At 38.0% G+C, this 25,306-nt stretch overlaps 1 protein-coding gene across 3 annotated transcripts; it reads left to right on the top strand.

Annotated features, from left to right (window-relative positions):
• The first annotated feature begins 201 nt into the window (after positions 1–201).
• On the top strand, positions 202–24,889 carry LOC130869513 (zinc finger protein 709-like). Of its 3 annotated transcripts, none has more exons than XM_057761750.1 (6): positions 202–316; positions 10,810–10,934; positions 11,130–11,187; positions 18,666–18,792; positions 18,995–19,052; positions 19,700–24,889. In XM_057761750.1, the coding sequence occupies exons 4-6, from the start codon at positions 18,759–18,761 to the stop codon at positions 21,591–21,593; spliced, it is 1,986 nt and encodes a 661-aa protein (XP_057617733.1). In that variant the 5' UTR covers positions 202–316; positions 10,810–10,934; positions 11,130–11,187; positions 18,666–18,758; the 3' UTR covers positions 21,594–24,889. The 3 variants fall into 3 exon arrangements, with proteins under 3 accessions (XP_057617733.1, XP_057617725.1, XP_057617743.1); XM_057761760.1 differs by lacking the exon at positions 202–316 and adding an exon at positions 764–897; XM_057761742.1 differs by lacking the exons at positions 10,810–10,934; positions 11,130–11,187 and having other exon boundaries at positions 220–316.
• The last annotated feature ends 417 nt before the right edge of the window (positions 24,890–25,306 follow it).

Raw genomic sequence — 25,306 nt, forward strand, 5'->3', positions numbered from 1 at the left:
ACGATTGGATGTTGATTTTATTTTGTCGTCCCCCCCCCCCACCCCCACCTCCCCCGTGATGGGAAAGGATGTTGGCCCTGCTACTCATGAATAAGAAGGCGGGTCCAACAGCTTTCGCCAATCAGGGACGCTATTACTTCCTTGCTGGAAATGTCGAATGAGGAACAAGAATGTTCCGCGGTTTCCGCCCCTGGCTCCATTTTTGAATCCCGTGTAGCTTTTGTGAGGTGTGTGACAGCTGGTTTCCGTCGGTGTCACCTATTCTGACGGCAGGCCCCTCCGAGAGGACCTCAGCACGCGTCCGGAGCAGGACATGGTGAGTGCGCGGTGGCTCCTGGAGTCGTTGGTGCAGCCTGGCGCCGCCGACCGGAAGGTCCCTGGCGCTGTGCTGCAGACTCAGGGGTGGAGTCTGGCACAGGCGGAGCCCGCAGCCGGCAGTCGAGAGGCCCCTCCTGCCCTGTGGGTGCTGTTGAAACTGCTTCATCCCAGTCCCCAGCCTGTCATGGAGAATCCGCGACGAGCCTCTGCCTCCGCAGACGATGCAGCCTGCAGGGCTGGAGACGCGGAGTTCGGACTGTGCAGGGAAGGGACGCGGGTGGTGAACGTTGCTGCCTGTCTGCCCTGGCACACTCGTTTCCGGCCTGTTTTTATCATTTTCTGTAATCGCTTTGGTGTTGCATTGGTTTTGCTCGAGACTGCTTCTCCAAGCAGAAGGGGCCTTTTGTGAGATTATTTTTATTTTATTTTTTATTTTTCGGTTTTTCTGTCCTGGAGCTCCATAGTAGCTGTCGATGACCTTGAAGTTGTGATTCTCGGTTCACCTCCCAAGTTTTGGGCTTGCAAAAACTGAGTCAGCAGCACACTTGGTTTAATGTGGTGCTTTGTAGGAAACAGAAGGTGGGAGTCTCTGCATATTAAGCAAACACTACCACGTATATTTTGTTTAGTGTGCTCACGTGAGTGTGTGTGTGTGTGTGCATGTATTTCAAAGGTAGTGTTATGAAGACTTTCCTGATCAGTACAGAAAACATCAGCATCAAATAGGATGTTTTCAGTGAGACATGCTCTGAGACCTCCACAGGGAAGACCTTGGAGGGGAGGGAGGGAATCTCTCTTGTGTGATTTTGCTGTTGCTGTTATTGTCTTTGGTTTGGTCGGTTGTTTGGTTGGTTTTTTTCCAAGACATGGTTTCTCTGTGTACACCTGGCTGCCCTGCAACTCAACTCTAGACCAGGCTGACCTCTGCCTCCCCAGTGCTAAGATTAAAGGTGTTCACAACCACCATCTAACCTCTCGTATAACTTCAGGATAGGAAAATGAGTTATAAATGAACTTGTTAGTACTGTCTTCATTGTATTTTATCCGTCTTCTCACATCATGGCTTCATTTTCATTTAATATAAGGAAATACTTGATCTCCTTATTTCTTCATTGACACATTCATCATTCAGTAGTGTGTTTAATTTCTATGAGTATGTAGGTTTTCTATCATTTCTGTTACTATTGGCTTTCCGTCCTATTGCATTGTGATGAGATAGAATACAAGACATTGTTTTAGGTTTCCTCTATTTGTGGAAACTTGCTTTGTATCCTCATATAGAGACTTTCTGTTAGTTGCTTAGAAGTGTGTATATTCTTTTTTGTTTGAGTAGAATATCCTTTGTGTGTTTAGCTGGTCAGTCTGTTTTTTGGTGTCATTCATTCTGTTTGCTTGTTTGGTTATTGTCCTTTTGAGCCTCAGTCTCAATTATGTAGCTCCAGCTGGCCTCAAACTTGTTCTGTAGACCAGGGTGACCTGAAATTCATGGAGATCTACCCGCATCTGGCTTCTGAGTGCTGGAATTAAAGGCATACCAGACCGCAGCTGACCTCATTGTGTCATTAATTACAGATTTTCTCTGTTTATTTCTTGTCTAGTTCACTAGTTGACTGGTGAGTTGGGTATTGAAGTCACTGAGTATAAACTGAAATTGAATTAATCTGTGACTTTATATGTAGTTGTTTTGTGATGACATTCTTTTGGAGGTGTGACCAATCATCTTTTCAAGCCAGACAGGAAAGCAACAATAGACTAAAGTATGGCTACTACCAAAGTCCACCTTGGTGAGCCAGTGAGTTTCATTGGGGCGATTATAGAAATATAAGTGAGGAGTTACTTACAGGGTCAGAAATGAATTAAAGACAGCTGCATTACCAAAGCCAACTGTAGCATGGGCAACAGCTCAGGAATGCCGGTCAGCCAGAGAGCCATACAAGCCTGTGGCCAGTTCAGCAGGTTGGGCACTGCTCTTTGCTGATAGTTCAACTGGTCTAACCTTTTACCCAGCAGGTTGGCTGGTCTCTGCTTTTTCCAGGCTTCTCTGTTTGTAAGAAGGAACCAAACTGAAGCCAGTTTGAGTAGGACTTTCTTTTTGAATAAAGGTCAAATGAAGTTTAACTTTCCAAGACCTTCCTGGGTGACCCAGATCCTGGTTGGCAAGTTGAGGCATGAATGCTGGGCAAACTGCCCAGCCACAGGAGTATGAAAACCAATGAGAAGAAATATCCCTAGGAAAGCTCCTGTTCCCTGAATACTGATTGGTGGAAAATGTAACTGTAACTTGGTTTTGTGTGTTTTGTGCTTTCAAAGCTCTGTAACATTCTGCTTCAGGGTCACAGTTCTGCTCCCGAATCTGTTCTGCATCCCTGATGGATCAGCAGCAGCTTGATTACAATAAATATTAGTTTTCTGCATTTACTTGCTGTTTGAATTATGTCGCATTCGATCATAACATGCTGATCTGAACCTCTTCCAGGAGCCCAGCTGCTCTGAGAGTCTTTGTCTGGAAACATCTCTCTTCTTGAGACTGTGTCTCACTGTGTACCTTTGACTGTTCTGCTAATCACTATGTTAACAGAATGGCCTCGATCTACCTGCCTCTGCTTCCTAATTGCTAGGATTAAAGACATGCACCATTATATCTGATTATTACTAGCCCTCATTGTTAATCTCTTAGTTCCTGCCAAGTGGTAGTAGCACAGTCCTTTAATCCCAGCTCTGGGAGACAGAGACAAGCAGATCTTTGGATTTAAAGTCATTCTTATCTACATAGTGAGTTCCAGCAGAGTTAGTTCTACACAGAGAAACTTTAGCCGGGCGATGGTGGCGCACGCCTTTAATCCCAGCACTCGGGAGGCAGAGGCAGGTGGATCTCTGTGAGTTCGAGACCAGCCTGGTCTACAGCGCTAGTTCCAGGACAGGCTCCAAAGCCACAGAGAAACCCTGTCTCGAAAAACCGAAAAAAAAAAAAAAAAAGCCTCGGGGGGAAAAAATCTTAATTCTTACCGTACTGTCAATGGATACCATTTTAGGGTAGAAGAAATTTAAACTGGTCTTTCATGCAAAAACTAGCACAAGCCGTTAGTTAGGGTTCATTGTCTTCCAATAACCTTTTATTTCTAAAGCAGTAAAAGGCACTATAATCTCTGCTGGGTTCATACCTGCTAATTGATGAAGTCTGAGTTTACCTTTTATAATTAATTCAGAGACCTTTTCATACAAGTTTTTAATTTTTTTACTTGGTTTATATGGTTAAAAAAATCTATTTTATGATAGTAACATCCCCCTGCATTAAAATTCGTGTAGGAGAAATTCTGGAAGGCAATATGACAAGAATACAATTAAGATTTGGATTCACCCTATTTACATGTGCTTCCTGTAATTACTCCTCAACAATTATCAATTCCTTTTCTGCTTCAGCTGTTAATTCTCTGGGACTATTCAAGTTTTTATCACCATCTAAGGTTTTGTTTAAATGAATTATTAGATCAGGTGTTATCCCAACAGCCAGTCGTGGACTAGAAATGTCTCCTAATAATCTTTAAAGTCATTAAGAGCCCGCAACTGATCTCTCCTAATTTGTGCCTTTTGTGTTCTAATTTTCTGTAAACGTATTCTGTAAACTAGGTAATTAACAGAATCTCCTCTTTGAATCTTTTCAGGATCAAGTTATAATCCCCATTTAGGCAAACATCCTTTACTAAATTATCTGTATTTGAATCAGATCACAAAATGTCATTCATATAATGGTACATTATAGATTTAGGAAATTGCTTGTGTCGTATTTCAAATGGCTGGCTGACAAAGTATTGACACGTGGTGGGGCTATTGTGCATTCTCTGTGGGAGGACGAACCATTGATATCTCCTAGTAGGCTGAGAGTTATTATAAGTAGGCACTGTGAAGGCAAACTTTTCTCTTATCTTTTTCTTGTAAAGGTATGATGAAGAAACAATCCTTTAAATCCATAACTATGAGAGGCCATCCCTTTGGTAACAGAAGGCAGAGGAATTTCAGACTGTAGAGTGTCCATAGGTTGAATAACCTTGTTGATAGCCCTTGGATCTGTCACCTTCATTTTCTAGATTTCTTTTTAACAACGAATACAGAAGAATTCCAAGGGCTGGTAGATTCTTCTATATGTCCAGCATCTAGTTGCTCCTGTACCAGCTGTTCTAAAGTCTGCAACTTTTCCTCAGCTACAGGCCACTGCTTAACCCATATTGGTTTTTCAGCTAACCATTTTAAAGGCAGGGCTGTTGGTACCTCTGAAGGTTTATCAGTTGCTTTGTGGTCTTATACAGCCTGAATGGCTTGTGTCCGTCACCTATGACATCTTCTAAGACTTTCCTCATAAACATAAGGTTTTGGGGCTGCAGGAATGTTCATCTGGGTATTCCATTGCTTTAATAGGTCACAGCCCCACAAGTTCACCGCAATATTGGCTATATATGGCCTTAGTCTTCCTATTTGCCCATTTGGCCCTATGCATTCAACCCATCTTGTACTTTGATTTACCCAAGATAGGGTTCTAATTCCCAGCAACTGAACATCTACCTCTTGAAGAGGCTGATTTGAAAGCCAAGATTCTGGAGTAATGATACATCCACACCCATTTCTAGTAAGCCTGCAATAAAAATGTCATTTATACACACTCTTAGCTTTGGTCTTTGATCATTTATAGAAGTCTGACAGAATATATGTTTCGTCTCTCCTACTGAAGTTTTTTGACTCATCCTCCACATTTAATCTATCATTCAGACCTGTATTGCTTTTTACTGAAGGCATTGGATTTTTTTAATATTCTTGTTGAGACATGTTCTCCACAGTAATTGGGAATGACTATGCCACATTAGTCATGGGGGCCTGTGAGAGGCCCCCCATGCATTTCCCGATATTATCAGGTTGCCTTGTCTATCTTTCATTGACCTACATTAATTGGTCCAATGTCAACCTTTGCCACACCTCCTACGTATACCTGAAGGCTGAGTCCTCCTATTTCTGCCATTCCCAGAGGAGACATTATTCCTAGGAATCCCTTGTCTACAATCCCTTCTCAGATGTTCCATTCTATCACCATTAAAACATTTGGTATTTTGATGTCTTTTCTTAGCATTGGAAATTGCTTCTCCTACTCAAGCTTCCTTACCATAGTCAAGTGTCTTGACATTCAATGTGTGCAAGACCCATTCATCCATGGGTGCTGATCTGATCTTTAAAGGCCCAAGGATCCTTTTGCACTCTGTTTTGACACTCTCAATAGGCGAAGATTCAATTATTAAATGTTTAGCTTCTGGGTCAGTTACCCCTATTTGTACAGCCCTAGTTAGTCTTTGCAAAAAGTCATTAAAAGGTTCTCTCTGACGCTGTTTAACCCTAAGATATGATTCAAATATCTTCCTTGGTTCCTGAATCCTGTTCCAAGCCTTTAAAGCTGTTGTGTTTCATAGGGACAAGGTGTGGACATCATAAAGAGCTTGATCCTGAGGATCAGAGTAAAGTCCTTCACCTTGAATTTGATCTAGGGCAATCTCAAGTCCTTTTGCTTTTTCTTGTTGCTTTAAAATTCTTGCCTCCTCTTTAAAACAAAAAAAAAAAAAACAAAAAAAAGCCCTTTCAGAGTAATTGCAGTCTACTTTCTAGGCCTGCTGAGATTAACTGAGTCCAATTTTGAGGCATTGCTTTGCTACTGAAAGCCCACATTTTGACCATTTCCCTAACAAAGATGAATGTAGTCTATAAGCTACAATTGCTTGTTTAGATTGGTCATACGTATGGGCTCCCATGTACTTTCTTTGACAACCTTAGGTTACTTTAGGCTAGATACTTTTTCTGATGTTATTAATGGAAAGGCAGGCAGAACTGTGGAAAAACTATCCTGGAGATTTTTATGTATCGACGAGGTTAAATTGTACCTTTTCACCTTTTGTTCCTGGTCATCAAATTCGATAATTTGCTCAATCCTTTCAAATCTGCTTACCATTGCCTTTTGTAATGTCTGGATTTTCTGTCCAGTGTTCTGCTCTAATGCCCTCATTGAGGATTCCAAGGTATGAAGTTTGTCCAGTAGAGATAATGTCTCAACCTTGGACACATTTTCATTATCCATTCTACAGTCCAGGGGCATTTAGGTAGTTTCCAGCTTCTGGTTATGACAGACAATGCTGCTATGGACATAGTTGAGCACATAACCTTGTGGCATGATTAAGCATCCTTTGGATATATACCAAAAAGTGGTATTACTGGGTCTTGAGGATGGTTGTTTCCTAATTTTCTGAGAAATTCCCACATTGACATCCAAATGGGCTGTACCAACTTACATTCCTACCAGCAATGCAGAAGTGTTTCCTTTTCCCCACAACCTTTCCAGCATAAGTTGTCATTAGTGTTTTTGATCTTGGACATTCTTGCAGGTGTAAGATGGAATCTCAGAGTTGTTTTGATTTGCATTTCTCTGATTACTAAGGATGTTGAACATTTCCTTAAGTGTCTTTCAGCCATTTTAGATTCCTCTGTTGAGAGTTCTCTGTTTAGGTCTGTACTCCATTTTTTTTTATTGGATTATGTGTTCTTTTGATGACCAATTTCTTCAATTCATTTTATAATTTGGAGATCAGACCTCTGTCTGATGTGAAGTTAATGAAGATGTTTTCCCATTCTGTAGGCTGTTGTTCTGTCTTGTTGACCATATCCTTTGCTTTACAGAAGCTTTTCAGTTTCAGGAGGTCCCATTTGTTAATTGTTTCTCTCAGTGTCTGTGCTGCTGGGGTTATATTTAGGAAGTGATCTCCTACAACTTATAAACACTTTCAGTAATATAGCAGGATACAAGATTAACTCAAAAAAAAAATCAGTAGCCCTCCTGTACATAGATGATAAAAGGACCCAAAACAAATTCAGAGAAACAACACCATTCACAATAACCACAAGTAGCATAAAATATTTCAAAGTAACTAACCAAAGAAGTAAAAGTCTTGTATGACTAGAACTTTAAATCTTTAAAGAAAGAAATTGAAAAAGACACCAGAAAGTTAAAGATCTCCCATGCTCTTGGGTAGGTGGAATTAACATAGTAAGAACTGGCAATCTTACTGAAAGCAGTCTACAGATTTAATGCAATGCCCATCAAAATCCCAGCAAAATTTTTCACAGATTTTGAAAGAATAGTACTCAACTTCATATGGAAAATCAAAAACCCAAGATAGCCAATAGAATCCTGTACAACAAAAGAACTTCTGATGGCATCACAATCCCTGACTTCAGACCCTACTACAGAACTTTAATATTGAAAACAGCCTGGTATTGGCATAAGAACAGACACGAGGACCAATGTAACCAAATAGAAAACCCGGATGTTAATACACACTCTGTCGAACACGTGATTTTTGACAAAGAAGCAAAAAATATCAAATGGAAAAAAGAATGCATATTTAACAAATGATGCTGGCATAACTGGATATCAACATGTAGAAGAATGAAAATAGTCCCATATCTATCACCATGCACAAAACTCAAGTCTAAATGGATCAAAGTCTTCAACATTAAGCTAGCACACTGAACCTTACAGAAGAGAAAGTGGGAAGTATTCTTGATTGGGTTTTATGTGCCAAATTGGCTGTTTCCTTCTTTAGAGTACTGAATCTTCCTTTAAATAAATTACTATCAGTCTGTAACATTTCCAAAAGTACCTCAGTTTTCTGAATTTTGTTAGTTAAATTGTTTGTATCCTCCTTCAGATTCCCAACCTCTTGTTTGAGAAGCTTGGTACCAGTTTGTACCATTTCTAAAAGTATCTCAGTTGACTGAATTTTGTTAAAGTGGTCATATCCTTCTTCAGATTTCCAAACTCTTTCTTGAAAAGTTTGGTATCAGTCTATAAAGACTTTACCATTTCTAAAAACACCTCATTCTTCGTCCTATTGTCAAACCATATTTTTAAGAAAAAAATATTGAGGACAAGACTAATCCCCAGAATCAAAAATAGTGATGTAGAAGGGACATCATATAACTCTTGTAAAGCCTCACACATGGTGTAAGTAAAGAGGATATTGAAACCTTGGACAGTTCGATTGTCTGACATATTGCCCTTTTAAATTAGTAACTTATGATCTATGTTTAGGATATTAAATTTTACCTGTGGTTTAATTAGCTGGATTAGGTGCAATAACCATTGCCTACCAGTAGGTGTTGCGGGCCACCTACAAAACTAACCTATCTGGGTTATTAATAGAAATCACAACCTGTGTGTCCCATGGTAGGCCCTGATCGGTTGCTCAGCAGCAAGAAAAATCACCACTTCGTGAAAATTCTATATCCAAATGAACTTCTGGTTCCATGCACAGGCCACGGTCAGCTGAGGGAGGAGGCTCATGCCTAGTCAGGCGCACTCTGAGCTGACGGCAGACAATAGAGCCAGCTCGTTCTAAAACCAAACGTTTGGGCACAGGATGATAACATAAGTCACAAAACAATCCCATACCAGTTCAGAATTATGAATAATAGAAGGGTTATTATTTAAGGGGAAAATTTACAGATCACTGTCCTCGCCAACAGTCCTGTATGTGAACAGGAACCGAGTCTAGCAACTGGAAGCAGGAGCCAGAAGCAAGAGAACGGGCTCATGTTTACCACTGCTTTTACAGTATAAGAGACGATGCCCAAGTGGGCTAGTATCTTAAAGGCTATTGACTGAAGAGGCAGAATGTGCTTCCACAGAAACTCTTTTCAATAATCTTCCTAAAATATCCAAACTGTGGATATGAACAGGGTTGGGTCACCAATTATTGCCTGTGGCTGTTAAAGATAGATTTGGTGTCTAAGAATGTACAGCAGGTTCTGCATTTTGATGGAAAGGGGGACATTTGGAAAGCCTTGCTCCCTGCATATGCCCTTTCCCAACATGCCTCTGATTTTAATCATATGCCTATTCACAGGAAAAGTGGTAAAAAGACTTTCCTTAGATGCTAATTTTGAAAACATAGTTTGACTTATGGTACATGTGCCCCAAAATGGCACATTACTTTCAGGCCATTTTTCATTGTTCCCAGATGTGTTTCAAAATTAATAAGGTGTCTGAGGGGCTAACACAGTGCTATTTTTCTTAAACATGAAACCTGATAGCAGATGTGGTCCAAGGTTACGTACAGATGATTGTTCAAAGAATACTCACAGGGTGTTGGGTGCAAAACCCAAGTAAAGTCTCAGGTTGTTTCTCTTGTTCTGTCTCACTATTCTCCCAGGGCCTAGAATTAATTTCATACTAATTATAGCTGCTTTCTCATCACCTCATGTCTTAAAATTTTAAGCTTGCTTATACTCTTTTCACTTACTAAAGTACTTCATTGTTTTTAAACATAAGTTCCTTTACGTTCCTGGTCCCAGGGCAGAATAAAGCTAGGTTACTGAAGAACTTAAAAAGCAATGACCTCCATCTTACTTCAAAACTGAATCCTTGTTCTACTCTGAGTCTTCCTGATCTTTGTGTCTTCTGTAAGCATTTCTTTCATCATTTTTGTCTAGACAGCATCTACCAAATGGTCCACTCAGATTTGCTTTGTCTTCTATGATGATCTCTCGCTCGCTCGCTCTCTTTCTCTTTGCTTTAAAAAAAAAAAAACTATTTTCCAACACACACACACACACACAAGTTTAAAATGCCTAGAGAACCTGGTCAGACTTATTTTCAACAATGGCCCTATGTTCCTATATTAGGCTTTTCCTATGGCTGTGATAAACTACCTGACAAAAATGACATAAGGCAGTAAAAGTTTATTTCTTCTCCTGGTTGAAGTGTTTAGTAAATCATGATAGAAACCTTAAAGCTAGAGTGTGAAACAGATGGTCAAGTCATGCTGTGGGATAATCCTTTTGTATACTGTAAAGATTTGTCACTCATTTGGTTTAAGGAAATGTTGATTAGCCAGTAGCTAAGCAGGAAGTGTAGTTGGGGGCCACCAGACTAAGAGAATTCTGGGAAGAGGTAAGGTAGAGAGCCAAACACCATCCAGGCACAGAGGAAGTAAGATGAGAATGCCTCCCTGAGAGAAGGTACCAAGCCACATGGCTCAACATAGACAAGAATCATGATTAATTTGAGTTCTAAGAGCTATTTAATAATAAGCCTGAGCTAATAGACTAAGCAGTTTATAATTAATATAAGCCCTGTGTGTTTCTTTGGGACTTAACACTGAAGGACCAAGGTACAGAAACTTCTGTCTACAAAATCATAACCACAATCAAGAATGTGTTGCTGTATGTTCATCAGTTCCTTTCTTCTTCTTCTAATATAATCCTGCATACAAGTCAGAGATTGCTTCCATGCACCGTGAGTGGTTTTTCTCACATTAACTCATGTAATCCCTATAATCTTCATGTTAACCTTTATTTGCATAACCACTTAGAAGTGTCTTCCGAAGAACATGTGCTAGATGGTTCTGCATCCTGTCAACCTGTCAGGTAAACCCACCCATCCTAATATGTGCACTGTTTTAGGAGCCCGTGACTTTTGAGAATGTGGATGTGAACTTCACATCAGACGAATGGACTTTATTGGATTCTAGTCAAAGGAAGCTCTACAGAGATGTGATGAAGGAAAACTATGAACCTGATCTCCATAGGTAAAACACACTATGATTCCTTAGCTTATTCATTCAGACAACTGTTTCCTGCTTACGTGTTTAGTGGTTTCTGGTTTGAAATATCAAAAGGGAACATGGAGTGAAGTTAATGTGCCTGGTCACATCATAAAATTTAGAATGTAATAAATTTTTGTAATGTTGACTAAGTCATGATTTCTTTGGGTTTACTTCTAGAGAAAATACATGAAGAAAATGTTGAAGAGGACTACCAGAGTCTCAGGAGAAATCTGGGGTAATTTATACTCAAGAGAGAGGAATTTACATCAAACATTTGGGGATGATAAGACAACTGAGAATCTAGTATATTATCTAAATATATCTCAGTATAAATTAATTTGAACATGGATGTTTATAAAACTGCAATTGTATATGATCTTTCAGAATTTGAATATCCCATCTCTGTAATTTTGAATGTCACTAAAATATGCTGCAATATTTAACTATGTAAGATTTTTCAGTGGTTCATTACACAAAAACTTCCTCATACTCAGAAGTATTTGATGTATTTTTATGATGTTTTCTCAGGGCTTTATGTATAAGAGATGTTTGTTGTTGTTATCTTGGTTTTTAGAATTATTTGTTCTTCGTGCATGCTTTATTTGCATGTATGTCTGTGTTCAGCTTTCTTGTAGTACATGAATACATTTTGACCTCTTTTGAAGGCCAAAAGAGGGTATAAGACCTCCCCCTCCAGCTACTGCTTATCTTGGCTACTGTTAAACTGCCTGCTGGGGCAAAAGCTCCCCCTGCACTGTTGAGCAAGATTACAGGATGTGGGATTTGGTCTAAATCCTTGGGGCTTCCCTTAGGTCCCAAATAACTGAGTGTAGTCTCAGCTGGCTGAAATAAATCCTTTTAGTTGGATATTTTAAAAAAAGAAAGAAAGAAAAAGAAAAAGAGTGTATAAGATCCCTATCCCCTGGTGTTGCAGTTACAGATAGTTGTGAGCCACCCATGGTGCTGGGAATCAAGCATGGTCTCTCTGGAAGAGCCATCAGTCCTCTAAACTTCTGAGTTACCTCATTAGCCTCAGAAGAGCTATTTTTAATTTCTTCTTATTGCTGAGATAAACACTAGGACTGGAACAGGGATTAGAGAAGGACACTGCTTATTGGGTTGCTCCTCAACACTTCCTCAGTTTCATTTCTCATGGAACTCAGGCCCATATGCTAATATATGGTACCCAGAGCAGACTAGTTTCTCACACATCAATTACAAATCAAAAAAATACCCCCTCCCAGATTGCCAATAGGCAAATCTGATGGAAATAGTTTTGCAGTTGAGGTTTTCTCTTCTCAGATGACTGTAGCTTGTGTCAAGTGGACAAAACCCTAACCAGCACAATTGACTCCTTGTGATCTTGACATACAGATTCACCACTATTACACCATATTATACCATATTACTTTTCCTTTCCTGTTTGTCCCCATGATCTCATGTTATTATCACAATATAAATCAGAATATAACTTTAGGAATCTCCACGGTCTTAAAAAAATTATACACTTTAAATATTTAGTGTCTCTTAAACCCAAAATGTCTCCTCTGTGGGCTCCTATAAAATCAAGTATAAGATATGCACTTCTGATTTCAAAAGGAAAGATGCAGAGCACAGGTACAATTAGCTCAAAGCAAACCCCAAATTCAACAATGTTAATCACATTCTGTAGCTCAGTGTCCTTCATCTGGGCTTCACGCATGATAGTCTAGTCTTCAAAGGGCTTAGGGGACACAACTTTTCTGTCCTGCTATCCACAGCACACATCACTTGACTCCTAGACTCAGACTACCTCAAGTCCACAACTGCTTCTGTCCTTGGCAGTCATCCATGGTGTTGGCATCTCTCATCTGCTAGGATTCATACAGGTTGCAGCTTCCCCTTCACTTTCTGATCTCTCTTCTCGAATTGAAGGAAATATTAACAGCATTTGAGATAATTCTGACTAATAATAGTTAAAATAATTACATAGAAGATGAGGAGGCCAACTTGGATAAAGGAAAATATCTCCAGAAGTTTTTTATAATACGGAATTATTTGAGTGATGCTGGAGGTTTTTTTGTTGGTATTGTTTTTCTTTTGTATTCAAAGAAAATTGAGTACGTTTCTTTCAAAGTATGTGAAGAATTGTATTGGGACTTTAATGGGGATTGCATTGACTCTATAGACTGCTTTTGGTAAGGTGGCCATTTTACTTTGTTTATTCTACTGATTCAAAGGCATGGGAGATCTTGCCATATTCTGATATCTTCTGCGATTTCTTTCTACAAAGGCGTGAAGGTCTTTCACTTGCTTGGTTAGAGTTATACCACGATTATTTGATGTTGTTGTAAAGGATGGTATTTCCCAGATTTCTTTCTCAGCCTGTTTGTCATTTGTATATAGGACAGCAACTTTTTTTGTTACTCTTTTATCCAGCCACCTGAATAAAGGTGTTTAGCAGCTGGAGGAGTGTTGACTGAGGTTTTTGTCCTGCCCAATCCTTGTTCTGCCCAGTTCCTGCAGTCGTTAAATCCCAAAGAAATCACACAGAGGTCTATGTTAACAATAAATTGATTGGCTCATTAGCTCAGGCTTCTTATTAACTCTTGTAACTTATACTAACCCATTCTTATCTATGTTAGCTACATGACTCGGTACCTTTTTCAGCGGAATAGGTCACATCTTGCTTCTTCTATGTCTGGACAGAACTGGGAAGGAATGGGCTTCCTCCTCCCAATTCTCCTGTTCTCACTCACCCACCTCTACTTCCTGTCTGGTTGTCACGTCTATACTTCCTGCCTGGCTACTGACCAATCAGCGTTTATTTAAAATATAATTGACAGAATACAGACTATTCTCCCACACCAGAGGAGTTCCCTGGTGTTTTGGGGAGTCTTGTATATACTATCATATCATCTCTAAATAATGGTACTTTAACTTTTTCCATTCTATTTTGTATCCCCTTGCTAGAACTCGAAGTACAATATTGAATAGGTATTGATAGAGTAGACAGTCTTGTCTTTTTCTTGAATAGAGTTGCTTTGAGTTTATCTTCATTTAATTTGATGATGTCATTTGATTTGTTGTATACTTCTTTATTATGTTTCAGTATGACCCTTTTATCTCTGATTGCTTTAAGACTTTCATTGTGAAGGGGTCTTTGATTTTGTCAAAGGATTTTCAGCATCTAATGAGATGACCGTGTGTTTTATTTCTTCCAGTTATTTTGTTTCTATGGAGACTTACATTGACAGATTTTTTTTATGTTGAACTATCTGTGTATCTCTGGATCATGGTAGAGGATCTTTTTGATGTGTTCTTGGATTTTATTGAGTATTTTCACGTTAATGTCCATGAGTGAAAATGGTCTGTAATTCTCTTTCCTTGTTGAGTATTTGTGTGGTTTGGGCATCTTGCTGACTGATGGCTCATAGAAAAAAATTGGCCATGTTCCTTCTGTTTCTAGTTTGTGAAATAATTTGAAGAGTATTGGTATTAACTGTTCCTTGAAATGCTGGTAGAATTTTACCTTCAAACCATCTGTCCCTGAAAGACTTTCGGTTGAAAATTTTTATTGAGAAACTTTTCTGGCCATCCAGCGGGGCGTGTTCCTGATGATTATCTTGAATATCACCATAGAACCTTCGTCTGGTGACAGATGGAGATAGAGACAGAGACCACCATTGCAGCACTGGACTGAGCTCCCAAGGTCCAGTTGAAGAACAGAAGGAGGAAGAATATGAGCAAGGAAGTCAGGACTGCGAGGGGTTGGTCCAGTGTGCCTGAGCTAATGGGAGTTCACCAAAGCCAGCTAGACTGGGACTGAACGAGCATGTGATCAAACTGGACTCTCTGAATGTGGCTGACAATTGGGACTGACTGAGAAGCCAATGATAATGGCACTGGGCTTTGACTCTACTACATGTGCTGTTTTTTGGGGATCCTAGTCTATTTGGATGCACACCTTCCTAAGCCTGGATGGAGGAGGGAGGGCCTTGGACTTCCCACAGGGCAGGGTACCATGCCCTCTCTTAGGACTGGAGGGGGAAGGGGAGAGTGAGTGTGAGAGTAGGAGGGAAATGGGAGGCGGGGAGTAAGTGGAAGTTTTGAATGGTATTATTTATAAAGCAATAAAATAATCAAAAAAATATTGATTACTATTGCTTTAGGAGGGATTGGTCTATTTGGGCTTTTATCTGATCTTGTTTAAACTTTGATAAGTGGTATCTATCAAGAAACTTGTCCATTCCTTTTTTCAATTTTATGTAGTAAAGCTTGTTGAATATGACCTAATAATCCTACGGAATTCTTCAGAGTCTGTTGTTATGTATCTTTTTTGTTTCTGATTTTGTTAATTTGAATATTTTCTCTCTGCCTTTACTTTTGATGAGGGTTTATCTATTTTGTTGATTTTTTTGATGAACCAACTCTTTGTTTCATTGGTTCTTTGGGATTATTCTCTTTGTGTTTTATTGATTTCAGTCCTCAATTTGGTTATTTCCTGCCATCTACTGCTCTTGGATGTATATGTTTCTTTTTTGTCCTACAGCTTTGTGCTGTTAAATCTGGTATGTGTTAAGTCTTGAGTATGAGATCTCTCCAAATTCTGCATAAGGAACTTAGTGTTATGAACTTTGTTCTTAGTACAGCTTTCATTGTGTCCCATAATTTAGGTATGTTGACCATTTATTTTCATTGAATTCTAGGAATTCCTTAACTTCTTTCTGTCTTTTTTGTTCCTTGATCAAGTGGTAACTCAGTAGAAAGTTGCTGAGTTTCCATGAGTTTGTAGGCTTTCTGTTGTTGTTGAAATTCAGCTTTAATCCTTGGTAGTTTGAAGAAATACAGGTAGTTTGAAGAGATACAGGGGTTATTTCAATATTTTTTATATCTGTTGAGACTTGCTTTATAGCCAATTACATAGTCAGTTTTGAAGATGGTTCCATACTCAGTTCCATAGTCAGTTTTGGAGAAGGGTTATAAGAAGGTAAAGTCTGTGTTTGTGTATTTATAGATATCTGCTACATCTTTTTGAGTCATAACATCTGTTTCTTTATTTTTCTGTTTAGTTTCTATCTGGATGGCCATTGTTGCAATTTGTTAATTAGATATTGATACAGCCCAATAAAGTTCATTGTTCCAAGAAGGATGCCGGAAAGTTGCTAGGTTCATTGTTCAGAGAGAGTTGTGTGTTTGCTGCAAGTATTACATCTCTGGATGGAAATGTATCCTGACTGTTGGGAAGTCAGGTTATACCTGCAAGTGTTACAGCTCTGGAGAGAAAAGTATACTGACTTATCAGGAAGCCAGACTATACTTATGGCTGTTTAGAGACAGTATGCTGAATATCTACAGCTATGAGGAGAAAGGTATCCTGACTTGTCTGAAAGTCCGGCAATACCTACCTACAACTGTGAAGGGAAGGTATTCAGGATACCTACAACTTTGATGAGAAAGGTATCCTGACTTGTTGGGAATTCAGGCAATGCCTGAAGCTGGGTTCAGGTGGGAGGTAGTCTCCTTGCCAGAAGTGGGTCCTGCATGTCCAGTTTATACAGAATACTGTCAATCAGTCCAGGGAAGAGCAGTTTCTTGCTCAAATGGCTAGCGCCTTGTCACATTGAAGGCAAATTCTGTAATGAGTTTCTTAAGTGCCCATCAACCTCTCCGAAGTAATTGGTGCTGCCAGAAGCAGACATGTGTTACTTTTGAAAAAGTCTAAGTTCTTAAAGCCTTTTAAATGCCATATTCTCTAGGACTTTGAAGTGTTGAAGATTATCTAACTGAAAAATATCTCTGTATATCTAGGAAACATAACTTATATAATTACAAGTTTAACTATTGTTAATGACTGTCTATTAATCTGTAATTTTTAATTATGCATTACATTTTTAAATGACCTATATAAATCTAATACTTTAAACAAGACTAGAAATATACATATAAAAAAATTGACCTAAATTTTTTACCGAGAAACCAAAGTCCATACCAATGTAAAGTATTCATTTCTATATCATATCTTACCCTACCCTCTTTTTTAAAAAAAGATTGACTGTGACTGTTAACCACTTCTAATCAACTCACTTTAAATGAAAGCAAACAATTATAAACAAGCATTTTGGGTGTTTGTGCATTGTTTTTTCCAAACTACTTCCTGCTCTTGTTGGGTGAAGTATTTTTAGGGTTCATGGAGACATTTTTGGGTGGTTCTTGTTCCATCAAACCACATTGGCCTGGAAGAATTCACAGATGCTCTTCATGTGTGAAAACAAAAGCAGAACATCTTTAGCAAAGTAACATATCCTTAAACTCAAATTTCAAAGTCAAGATACGTTTAACATATATATATATTGGTTTAATTTATCAATCCCTAGAATCAAATGTCTCTCTGCAGTGAAAAATTCAAAGAAAACACAATAATATGCACAATCCAGATTCTCTGTGTATTTTCCATTTTTATGTGACTTATTTGTTTTATATTATTTTTACTTTCTCTTCAAATTCTTTATTTTTTAAAACTTTTTATACCTGTCTATATTTGTCCTCTCTTACCGAAGCCTGTGCACATTTTTTGAAACACTCTATGTCTCCTTTAGGGGGTTTTATGCCTAAATCTGTCCTATTGTTTATCTGAAATCCTTTTCTAACAAGGAGATTTTTCTTTGTTTAGTTTATTTACATGGTAAGCAGTATGGTTTCTGTTGACTCTGCCTCTCTCAGCCTTTCAATATGGTGGAGGTACAATTACCACTAGTTCTGCAAACCATGTTCACCACCCCAGCTCCAGCAAACATGTTGCTGCATACTGCTCACAAACCCCATAACTGCTCCACAGCAGGACCTCCTGAAAGAGCCAGAATCATTCCAGACATAGCATGATCATCATGATGCCATGTCTTAAAGGAACAGTGTCTCTGCGAGCCACCAGCAAACAGAGGCTCTCTGGAAAAAAAATGCAGTTACCAGGAAGCTCCAATTCGACTCCTGTCTAGAAACACTTTTTTAAAGCTTTTTGGGGCTTTATGTAGATGTATGTTGCTAGATATTGGGCACCATTATGTAGTTACAAATAATCTCCATTCCTCTAATTGCCCTGGACCAGTTTCTCTCCACCCACTGGTTCCTGATCATTACCTCCTACCGCTGCTTATGAAATAACTGCTTTAATATTGATTATCTACTCTTTGACCTATTAGCTCAGCCTTCTTATTAGCTAACTCTACATCTTAAATTAACCCATTTCTATTCATCTATGAGTCGGCATGAAGGTGTGGGTTACTGGAAGAGTTTTGGTGTTTTTCTCCTTCAGCAGCTTCATGGCATCATCTTGACTCCACCTTCTTCCACTATCGCTGCTTGGATTTCCTCATTGATCTACCTTATATCAGGCTTTTCCTCTGGCTGTCACAGATTATTCTGAGGAAAGTTTCCTAAGGCAGAAGCAGTTTATTTCATATCACAATTGAAGAGTCCAGTTCATAAAATTCAGAAATGTGAAGCTGCTAATAAAGGAAAAACTAATAAATGGTAAATGAGACATTGGGTCATCAAGTAATCAAGATAGCATCCCATGGATATTCTTCAGTAAATGCTATTTATATAATAATTTAGAGGTTTCTTCAGAAATATATATATATATATATATATATATATATATATACACAAGATGATTGTATATCTTATTGGTCTTTCATTGAAAATAAACATCCTAATTAATATATGTACTCATAGGAGCCAGTAAACTTTGAGGATGTGGCAGTGAACTTTACCTCGGAAGAGTGGGCAGTGCTGGATTCTCATCAAAAGAAGCTCTACAGAGATGTGATGAAGGAAACATATTTGAACCTGATCTCCATAGGTAAAATGTACTACATATACCCATTGCTTATTCAGTCAGTGAAGAACTGTGTTATACTTATGTGTATCATGTTGATATTGAATTCTTAAAGTGAAAAATGTGGTGAATTTAGTGTGCATACCCATATCATAAGAACTAGATTGCAGTAATTTTTATGTTGAATATGAATGTGTTGTAATGTATTCTCTGGATTTTTTTCTAGAAAAAGCACTAGAGGAAAATATTGAAGAGGACTACAAAGACCTCAGCAGGAATATGGGGTAATTTTTTTGTAATTTTTTATTCAGTAGAAAATAATTTATAATATACATTTAGAACTCAAAGGACAATCAAGAATTTGCGAAGTGTTCCAAATATACCTAAGTGAAAAATGAGTCTACACAAATTCCTGTAATGGAGCATTGTATTGTGAAATTCAATATTTGTGTATTTCATGTCTTTAATCTATTAATATTACAAATATATCAAGTGGGACGGAGGGCAGAAAGAAGTGTTTCCAATGGATTATTACACAAAACATCCCATCATGTGCAAAAAGTTTTAGTTTCTGTTCATACTTATAAGGCTTTGAGCATCAGTACTGTGCTTTGTCTGCTTTCTTTTGCTGTGACAAAAAAAAAAATTCTTCTCATGAATCCCTGTCATTAAATCTGGTTTTCTTAAAGATTAAGAATTGTTCTTAACCTCCAAGACTATGATACAGCTTCTTCATAATTCTTAGAGAAGTAAAGTCAATACTCTACTTCTTCACACATGGCAGGTTCTTTCCATGTCATATCAATTGTCCTTGACATTGATACCATTATTCTCTTCCCTCTGAGATAGTATAGTTGTGTTCCACACAGGCCAGCCTCCAATATTTCTCTTGGCTACAGTATTGTTTTTCTCATTTTTTTTTTTTTTGCAGAATTCAGGGGATTGAGAAAGACCATGGATATGAATGTTATACTGAGTGTGATAAAAACCAGCAATCTATTCTAGAGAGTATGATCAATAAAGACATGCCACCCAGAGTAAAAGCTCATGAGACTTCACTTTATGTAAGAAACATTATTGGTCATTTATCCTTACATGGGTATCTCAGAGAAAATACTAGAGGAAATCCACCACTGTTTAAGGGAGCTGTGGCAAAAGCTTTTACACATCAGAAACATTGGAAAGATAGCAGTTATTCTGAATTACTTCAAGTACTTGAAACTTCTCCGAAAGAGAAACCCTGTAAAATTCAACAGTGTAATGAAGCCTGTATGAGTCTCTGTTTTGATCAGCCTCAGGAGAGAACTCATACTGAAAATAAACTCAATGAAAATGTCTTAATGAGATGCACATATGACCAGAATGGTGAAGGAACCCATAAAGAAGTGAAACAATTCGTATGTAATCTCAGTGAAGAATCCTTCATTGATTCCAGCGATCTTACCAACCATGAAAAAAGTAATATTGAAAAGAAATGGTACATTTGTAGGGAATGTGGCAAAACATTTAAATATGCAGCATGTTTTGAGAAACATAAAGTAACTCACAAAGGAGAGAAGCCTTATGCTCCTATACATTATGGAAACTCCGTCATCCAACTCAATCATCATAACAGTCATGAAAGCAGTTACACTGGACAAAAACCTTATGCTTGCAAGCACTGTGGAAAAAATTTCACCAGTTCTTCTTATCGAAACATTCATGAAAGAATTCACACTGGAGAGAAATCTTATACATGTAAGCATTGTGGTAAAGCCTTCAACCACCCCAGTAGTCGTAACAGACATGAAAGGAGCCACATTGCAAAGAAACCTTATGCCTGCAATAATTGTGGAAAAATGTTTACCAGTTCTTCTTATCGAAACATTCATGAAAGAATGCACACTGTAGAGAAACCTTATGCATGTAAGCATTGTGGGAAAGCATACACCAATTCCAATGCTTGTAGCATTCATGAAAGAATGCACATGGCAGAGAAGCATTATACATGCAAGTATTGTGGAAAAACCTTTTCCTGTCCCAGTCTTCTGAATACACATGAGATAATTCACACTGGAAAAAAGCCTTATGTATGTAAGTATTGTGGAAAAGCCTTCAACCACCCCAGTAGTCGAAACAGACATGAAAGGAGCCACACTGCAGAGAAAATTTATGCCTGCAAGCATTGTGGAAAAAAGTTCACCAGTTCTACTTATCAAAGCATTCATGAAAGAATTCACACTGGAGAGAAACCTTATGCATGTAAGCATTGTGGAAAAGCATTCACCAATTCCAATACTTGTAGTATTCATGAAAGAATGCACACAGCAGAGAGGCATTATACATGCAGGTATTGTGGAAAAGCCTTTTCCTGTCCCAGTCTTCTGAATACACATGAAATAATTCACACTGGAGAAAAGCCTTATGCATGTAAGTATTGTGGAACAGCCTTCAACAATCCCAGTAGTCGTAGCAGGCATGAAAGGAGCCATACTGCAGAGAAACCTTATGCCTGCAAGCATTGTGGGAAAAAGTTCACCAGTTCTACTTATCGAAACATTCATGAAAGAATTCACACTGGAGAGAAACCTTATGCATGTAAGCATTGTGGAAAAGCCTTCACCAATTCCAATGCTTGTAGAATTCATGAAAGAATGCACAGGGTTGAGAGTCAATATACATGCACGCATTGTGGAAAAGCCTTTTCTTGTCTCAGTCTTCTTAATATTCATGAAATAATTCACACTGGAAAAAAGCCTTATGCATGTAAGCATTGTGGAAAAGCCTTCAACCACCCCAGTAGTCGTAGCAGACATGAAAGGAATCACAATGCAGAGAAGCATTAGACTTATATATGCATGCATTGTGGGAAAACCTTTTTCTGGCGTAGTCATCTGAACATCCATGAAATAATTCATACTGGAGAAAAGGCCTTATGTAAGTAAGCATTGTGGAAATTCATTCAACAACTCCAGTAGTTATAACAGACATGGCAGGAGTCACACTGCATAGAAACCTTGTTCACACAGGTATTGTGGAAAAAGCCTTCACCAATTTCACTTCCTGTAAGACTCATGAAAAGAGTTCACATTAAAAAGAAGTCTCATACATTTAAGCATTGTGGAAAAGCATTTATCCACTCCATTCAGCTGAACATGCGTGAAAGGGTTCAAATTGGAGAGAAGGCTTTTGCATGTATACATTACAGGAAAACTTTGAACAATTCGACTTCTCCTGATTTGCATGAAAAAAAACAAACTTGAGAAAAACCCTGTGTGTGTAAAAGATGTAGAAACTGTTCATTCTATTGACCTTAACAGGCATAAAATATTTCACTTGAAATTAAAGCTTTATGCACATAAGAATTGTGGAAAAGCCTTTAGCTGCTCTTGTGATCATAACAGACATGAACCTCTTCACACTAGTCAGCAGCCTAATGCATGTAACCATTGTCAGAACGCCTTTACTAGATTCATTTGGTACAAGAGTAAAAACATCCACACTAGATAGAAACCTTTTGTGTGTACACATGGTATATGTTCTTGTGATTTTAACAAGCATAAAGATCTCACACATTATCTCTAATGTGGGAAAATCTTCAGCACATCCAGCTTCTGTAACCCGCATGCACAGGTTTACAGTGGAAAGAATTCTAAAGCATATATCCATTTAAGTATTCTTCAAAGCCTTCAGAGTTCCTGCTGCCATTCTAAAGAATTCACTCTGGAGACAGACTTTACATGTATAACCATGTGGAAAATCTTTTAACATCCAGAGTTCCTACTATACTCAATAAATTTTTCACTTTGTGAGAACCTTTATGTTTAGAATAAATGTGGGAAAATAGTCAAAGGGTTTAGAATGAATAAAACTTAAAAGTGTTTGTCCTCTTTGGTAGCGTGTTCCAGATATTTTGTGTTTTACATGAGCTAGTCATGATTCTTCCCAGTAAATGTGATTATCTGCATTGCCTTCCTGGATCTTACATAGTAGAAATAATATATCATATTCTGAAGCTGTCTTCTAACAATCACATGTACACTTACTATTGAACACACACACATACACATATGTGTGCACACATAAACACAGTGAGACACACAAATGAGTAAAAAATAACATATTCATAGAGGTGGAGATACAATTAACAAATAAAAAATTCTAATGTAGAAAAAAAGAGATTATGACAGATACTCACCAAGAGAGAGAAGGGTGATTTATTCTAATATTCATTCTAGTCTTTGAAAATACATATTTTTCTTGACCGGTTGTTATTATGGTTTACTGGTTTTACTGCTGGTAATAATTGAGTTTTTTTTTTCTACCACTTGGTAAAGTAAGGGCTTTTACTTTGGAGCTACTTATTAAAAAGAAAATTTTTAGCTAAGTTACAATTTGATTTGTCAATGTACTGTTTACAAACCATATGTTTCCTTTAGAAAAAGCTTTGTGATGGGCAACAATGAATATTGGCAATAACCTGCAGTTTGAGGGAGGGAGACCTTAGTTGCGCCTGGGCCAGAAAATAGCAGGAAAGTGTCCCATCCTTGGCACTAATTTCTCATTAGTAACCAATGGCACTTGGGGCAGCAGTGATCATCAATGGAGAAATATCCATTGAGTCATCTATATTTTAACTGTGGTTTCAAACTAGCTTTCTCTGTGACATGGATGTTTTGATTTTTTTTACCACATACACATACACCCTTTTCTTCAAATCTTAAAACTGCCCTCTTTGCTTATACCTTTTAACCCACTGTTATACTCTCTCCCAATATTTTTGTGATGTGTTCTAACAAACTCTTTTTCCCTCTACTTGTCCCCATTTTTATGGTCTTTCCTATACACATGGTTAAATAAACATGGAAATGTGGTAGCTAGGATCTGCATACAAGAAAAAACTTAGGCATTTTTCTTTCTGTGTCAGGTTTACTCACCCATGTTATTTTCCAAATCCCATCTAACTGCCCTCAAATTCAATAACTTAAATGCTTATAACCATGTACCGATTTTTCAATATATATATATATATATATATATATATATATATATTTACCACATTTTCAGTATCTACACATAGTATTTCTCACACCTTTGTTCTGAAAAAAAGTGAGGATAGCATTACTACACATTCAAATTTCACTAAGTGCTGTTGAAAACTGGAAGATGTGCCTTTGTTATTTTCCTATTAGGATGCATTAGAAAAAAGCACAACATGTTTGAGATTTATCTGGGACAAACTAGTACTGCCTATTGTGGGGGGGGCAATAAGATGCTGATTATGTTTCTATAAAAATTTATATTTACAAATCAAAAGAAATTCAGCTCTGGGTAGTACACAGTCACATAATGTTCTATAATCCGTTACTTTTGGGGCATGCTCTATAAAGAAATTAAAAATATCACAGGACGAGAGAGGGGAAACTAATTAACATTGTGACTTCTGTTCCTCCTCAGGAAATGTTTGTCATTGTGTGTGCTGGTATCAGAAAACATTTCTCTCACTAGACTGACAAAGTTTCAACTTTGCATCCAGTATAGACACTGGGATATTATACACATAGATAGTCATCTGTGTATGCTTTGGACAAACAGGTGATTTTAAGCACAATATATTTTCAAACCACCCAATGTCCTAATGATTTCCATACATATTTGACCACCAGGCACCAACTTCAAGGGCTGTGTGTTGTCTAACTGATGATGAGTCTCACTATGGTGGCTTATTAGAAGTGCACATATAAATGATCTACTCTGGGAACTTCATCATCCCTCTATGCAATCTATTTAACTCTTCTGATTTATTACCTTATTCCACCTCTTGAAAATTAATCTCTAGTCAGATTTTGTCTTGCTCAATTTCCATTTGTTTTGACGGGTAGGTCCATAAATATCTTCAATGCCAATAGTAAATTAAATTTTGAAGATTTTTGTTATTGATTTGCTATTTAGCTAAGGCTTACCTTGAAGATGCCTCTTGCTTCAGCCTCCCAAGTGCTAAAATGGAAGAAATGTCTATTTACAGTCATGTGGAAATGATAATTTTCACTTTGTCTAAGAATTTCATATAAGCCGGGAAGTGGTGACGCACGCCTTTAATCCCAGCACTTGGGAGGCAGAGGCAGACGGATCCCTGTGAGTTCGAGACCAGCCTGGTCTACAAGAGCTAGTTCCAGGACAGGCTCCAAAAACCACAGAGAAACCGTGTCTCGAAAAAAAAAGCAAAAAAAAAAAAAAAAAAGAATTTCATGTATGAAGATATTACAGAACAATGAACTTACTAAGAACATAAGTGTGGAGATGTGTCAGCAGTTTAGAGCTCTTGTGTTCTTGTGGATGAACAGAGTTCTTTTCCCAGCAGCCGTGTTGAGTGGCACACACACACACACAGTTATAAATATTTAAAAAGAATGCAGTCTAATTCCTATGACTTCTTTATGTTAGAAAGTCCCATTGCTTTACTTCTACTGATATCCTTTGTGTTGCATAATCCCTGGCAGAGAGGCAAACGATCATGTGTGACAGGAAATGATCAAGAGACTCTAACTCCTTCAGTGAG

Source organism: Chionomys nivalis, chromosome 1 (genome assembly GCF_950005125.1).
Source record: "Chionomys nivalis chromosome 1, mChiNiv1.1, whole genome shotgun sequence".
NCBI classification, from domain to species: Eukaryota; Metazoa; Chordata; class Mammalia; order Rodentia; family Cricetidae; genus Chionomys; species Chionomys nivalis.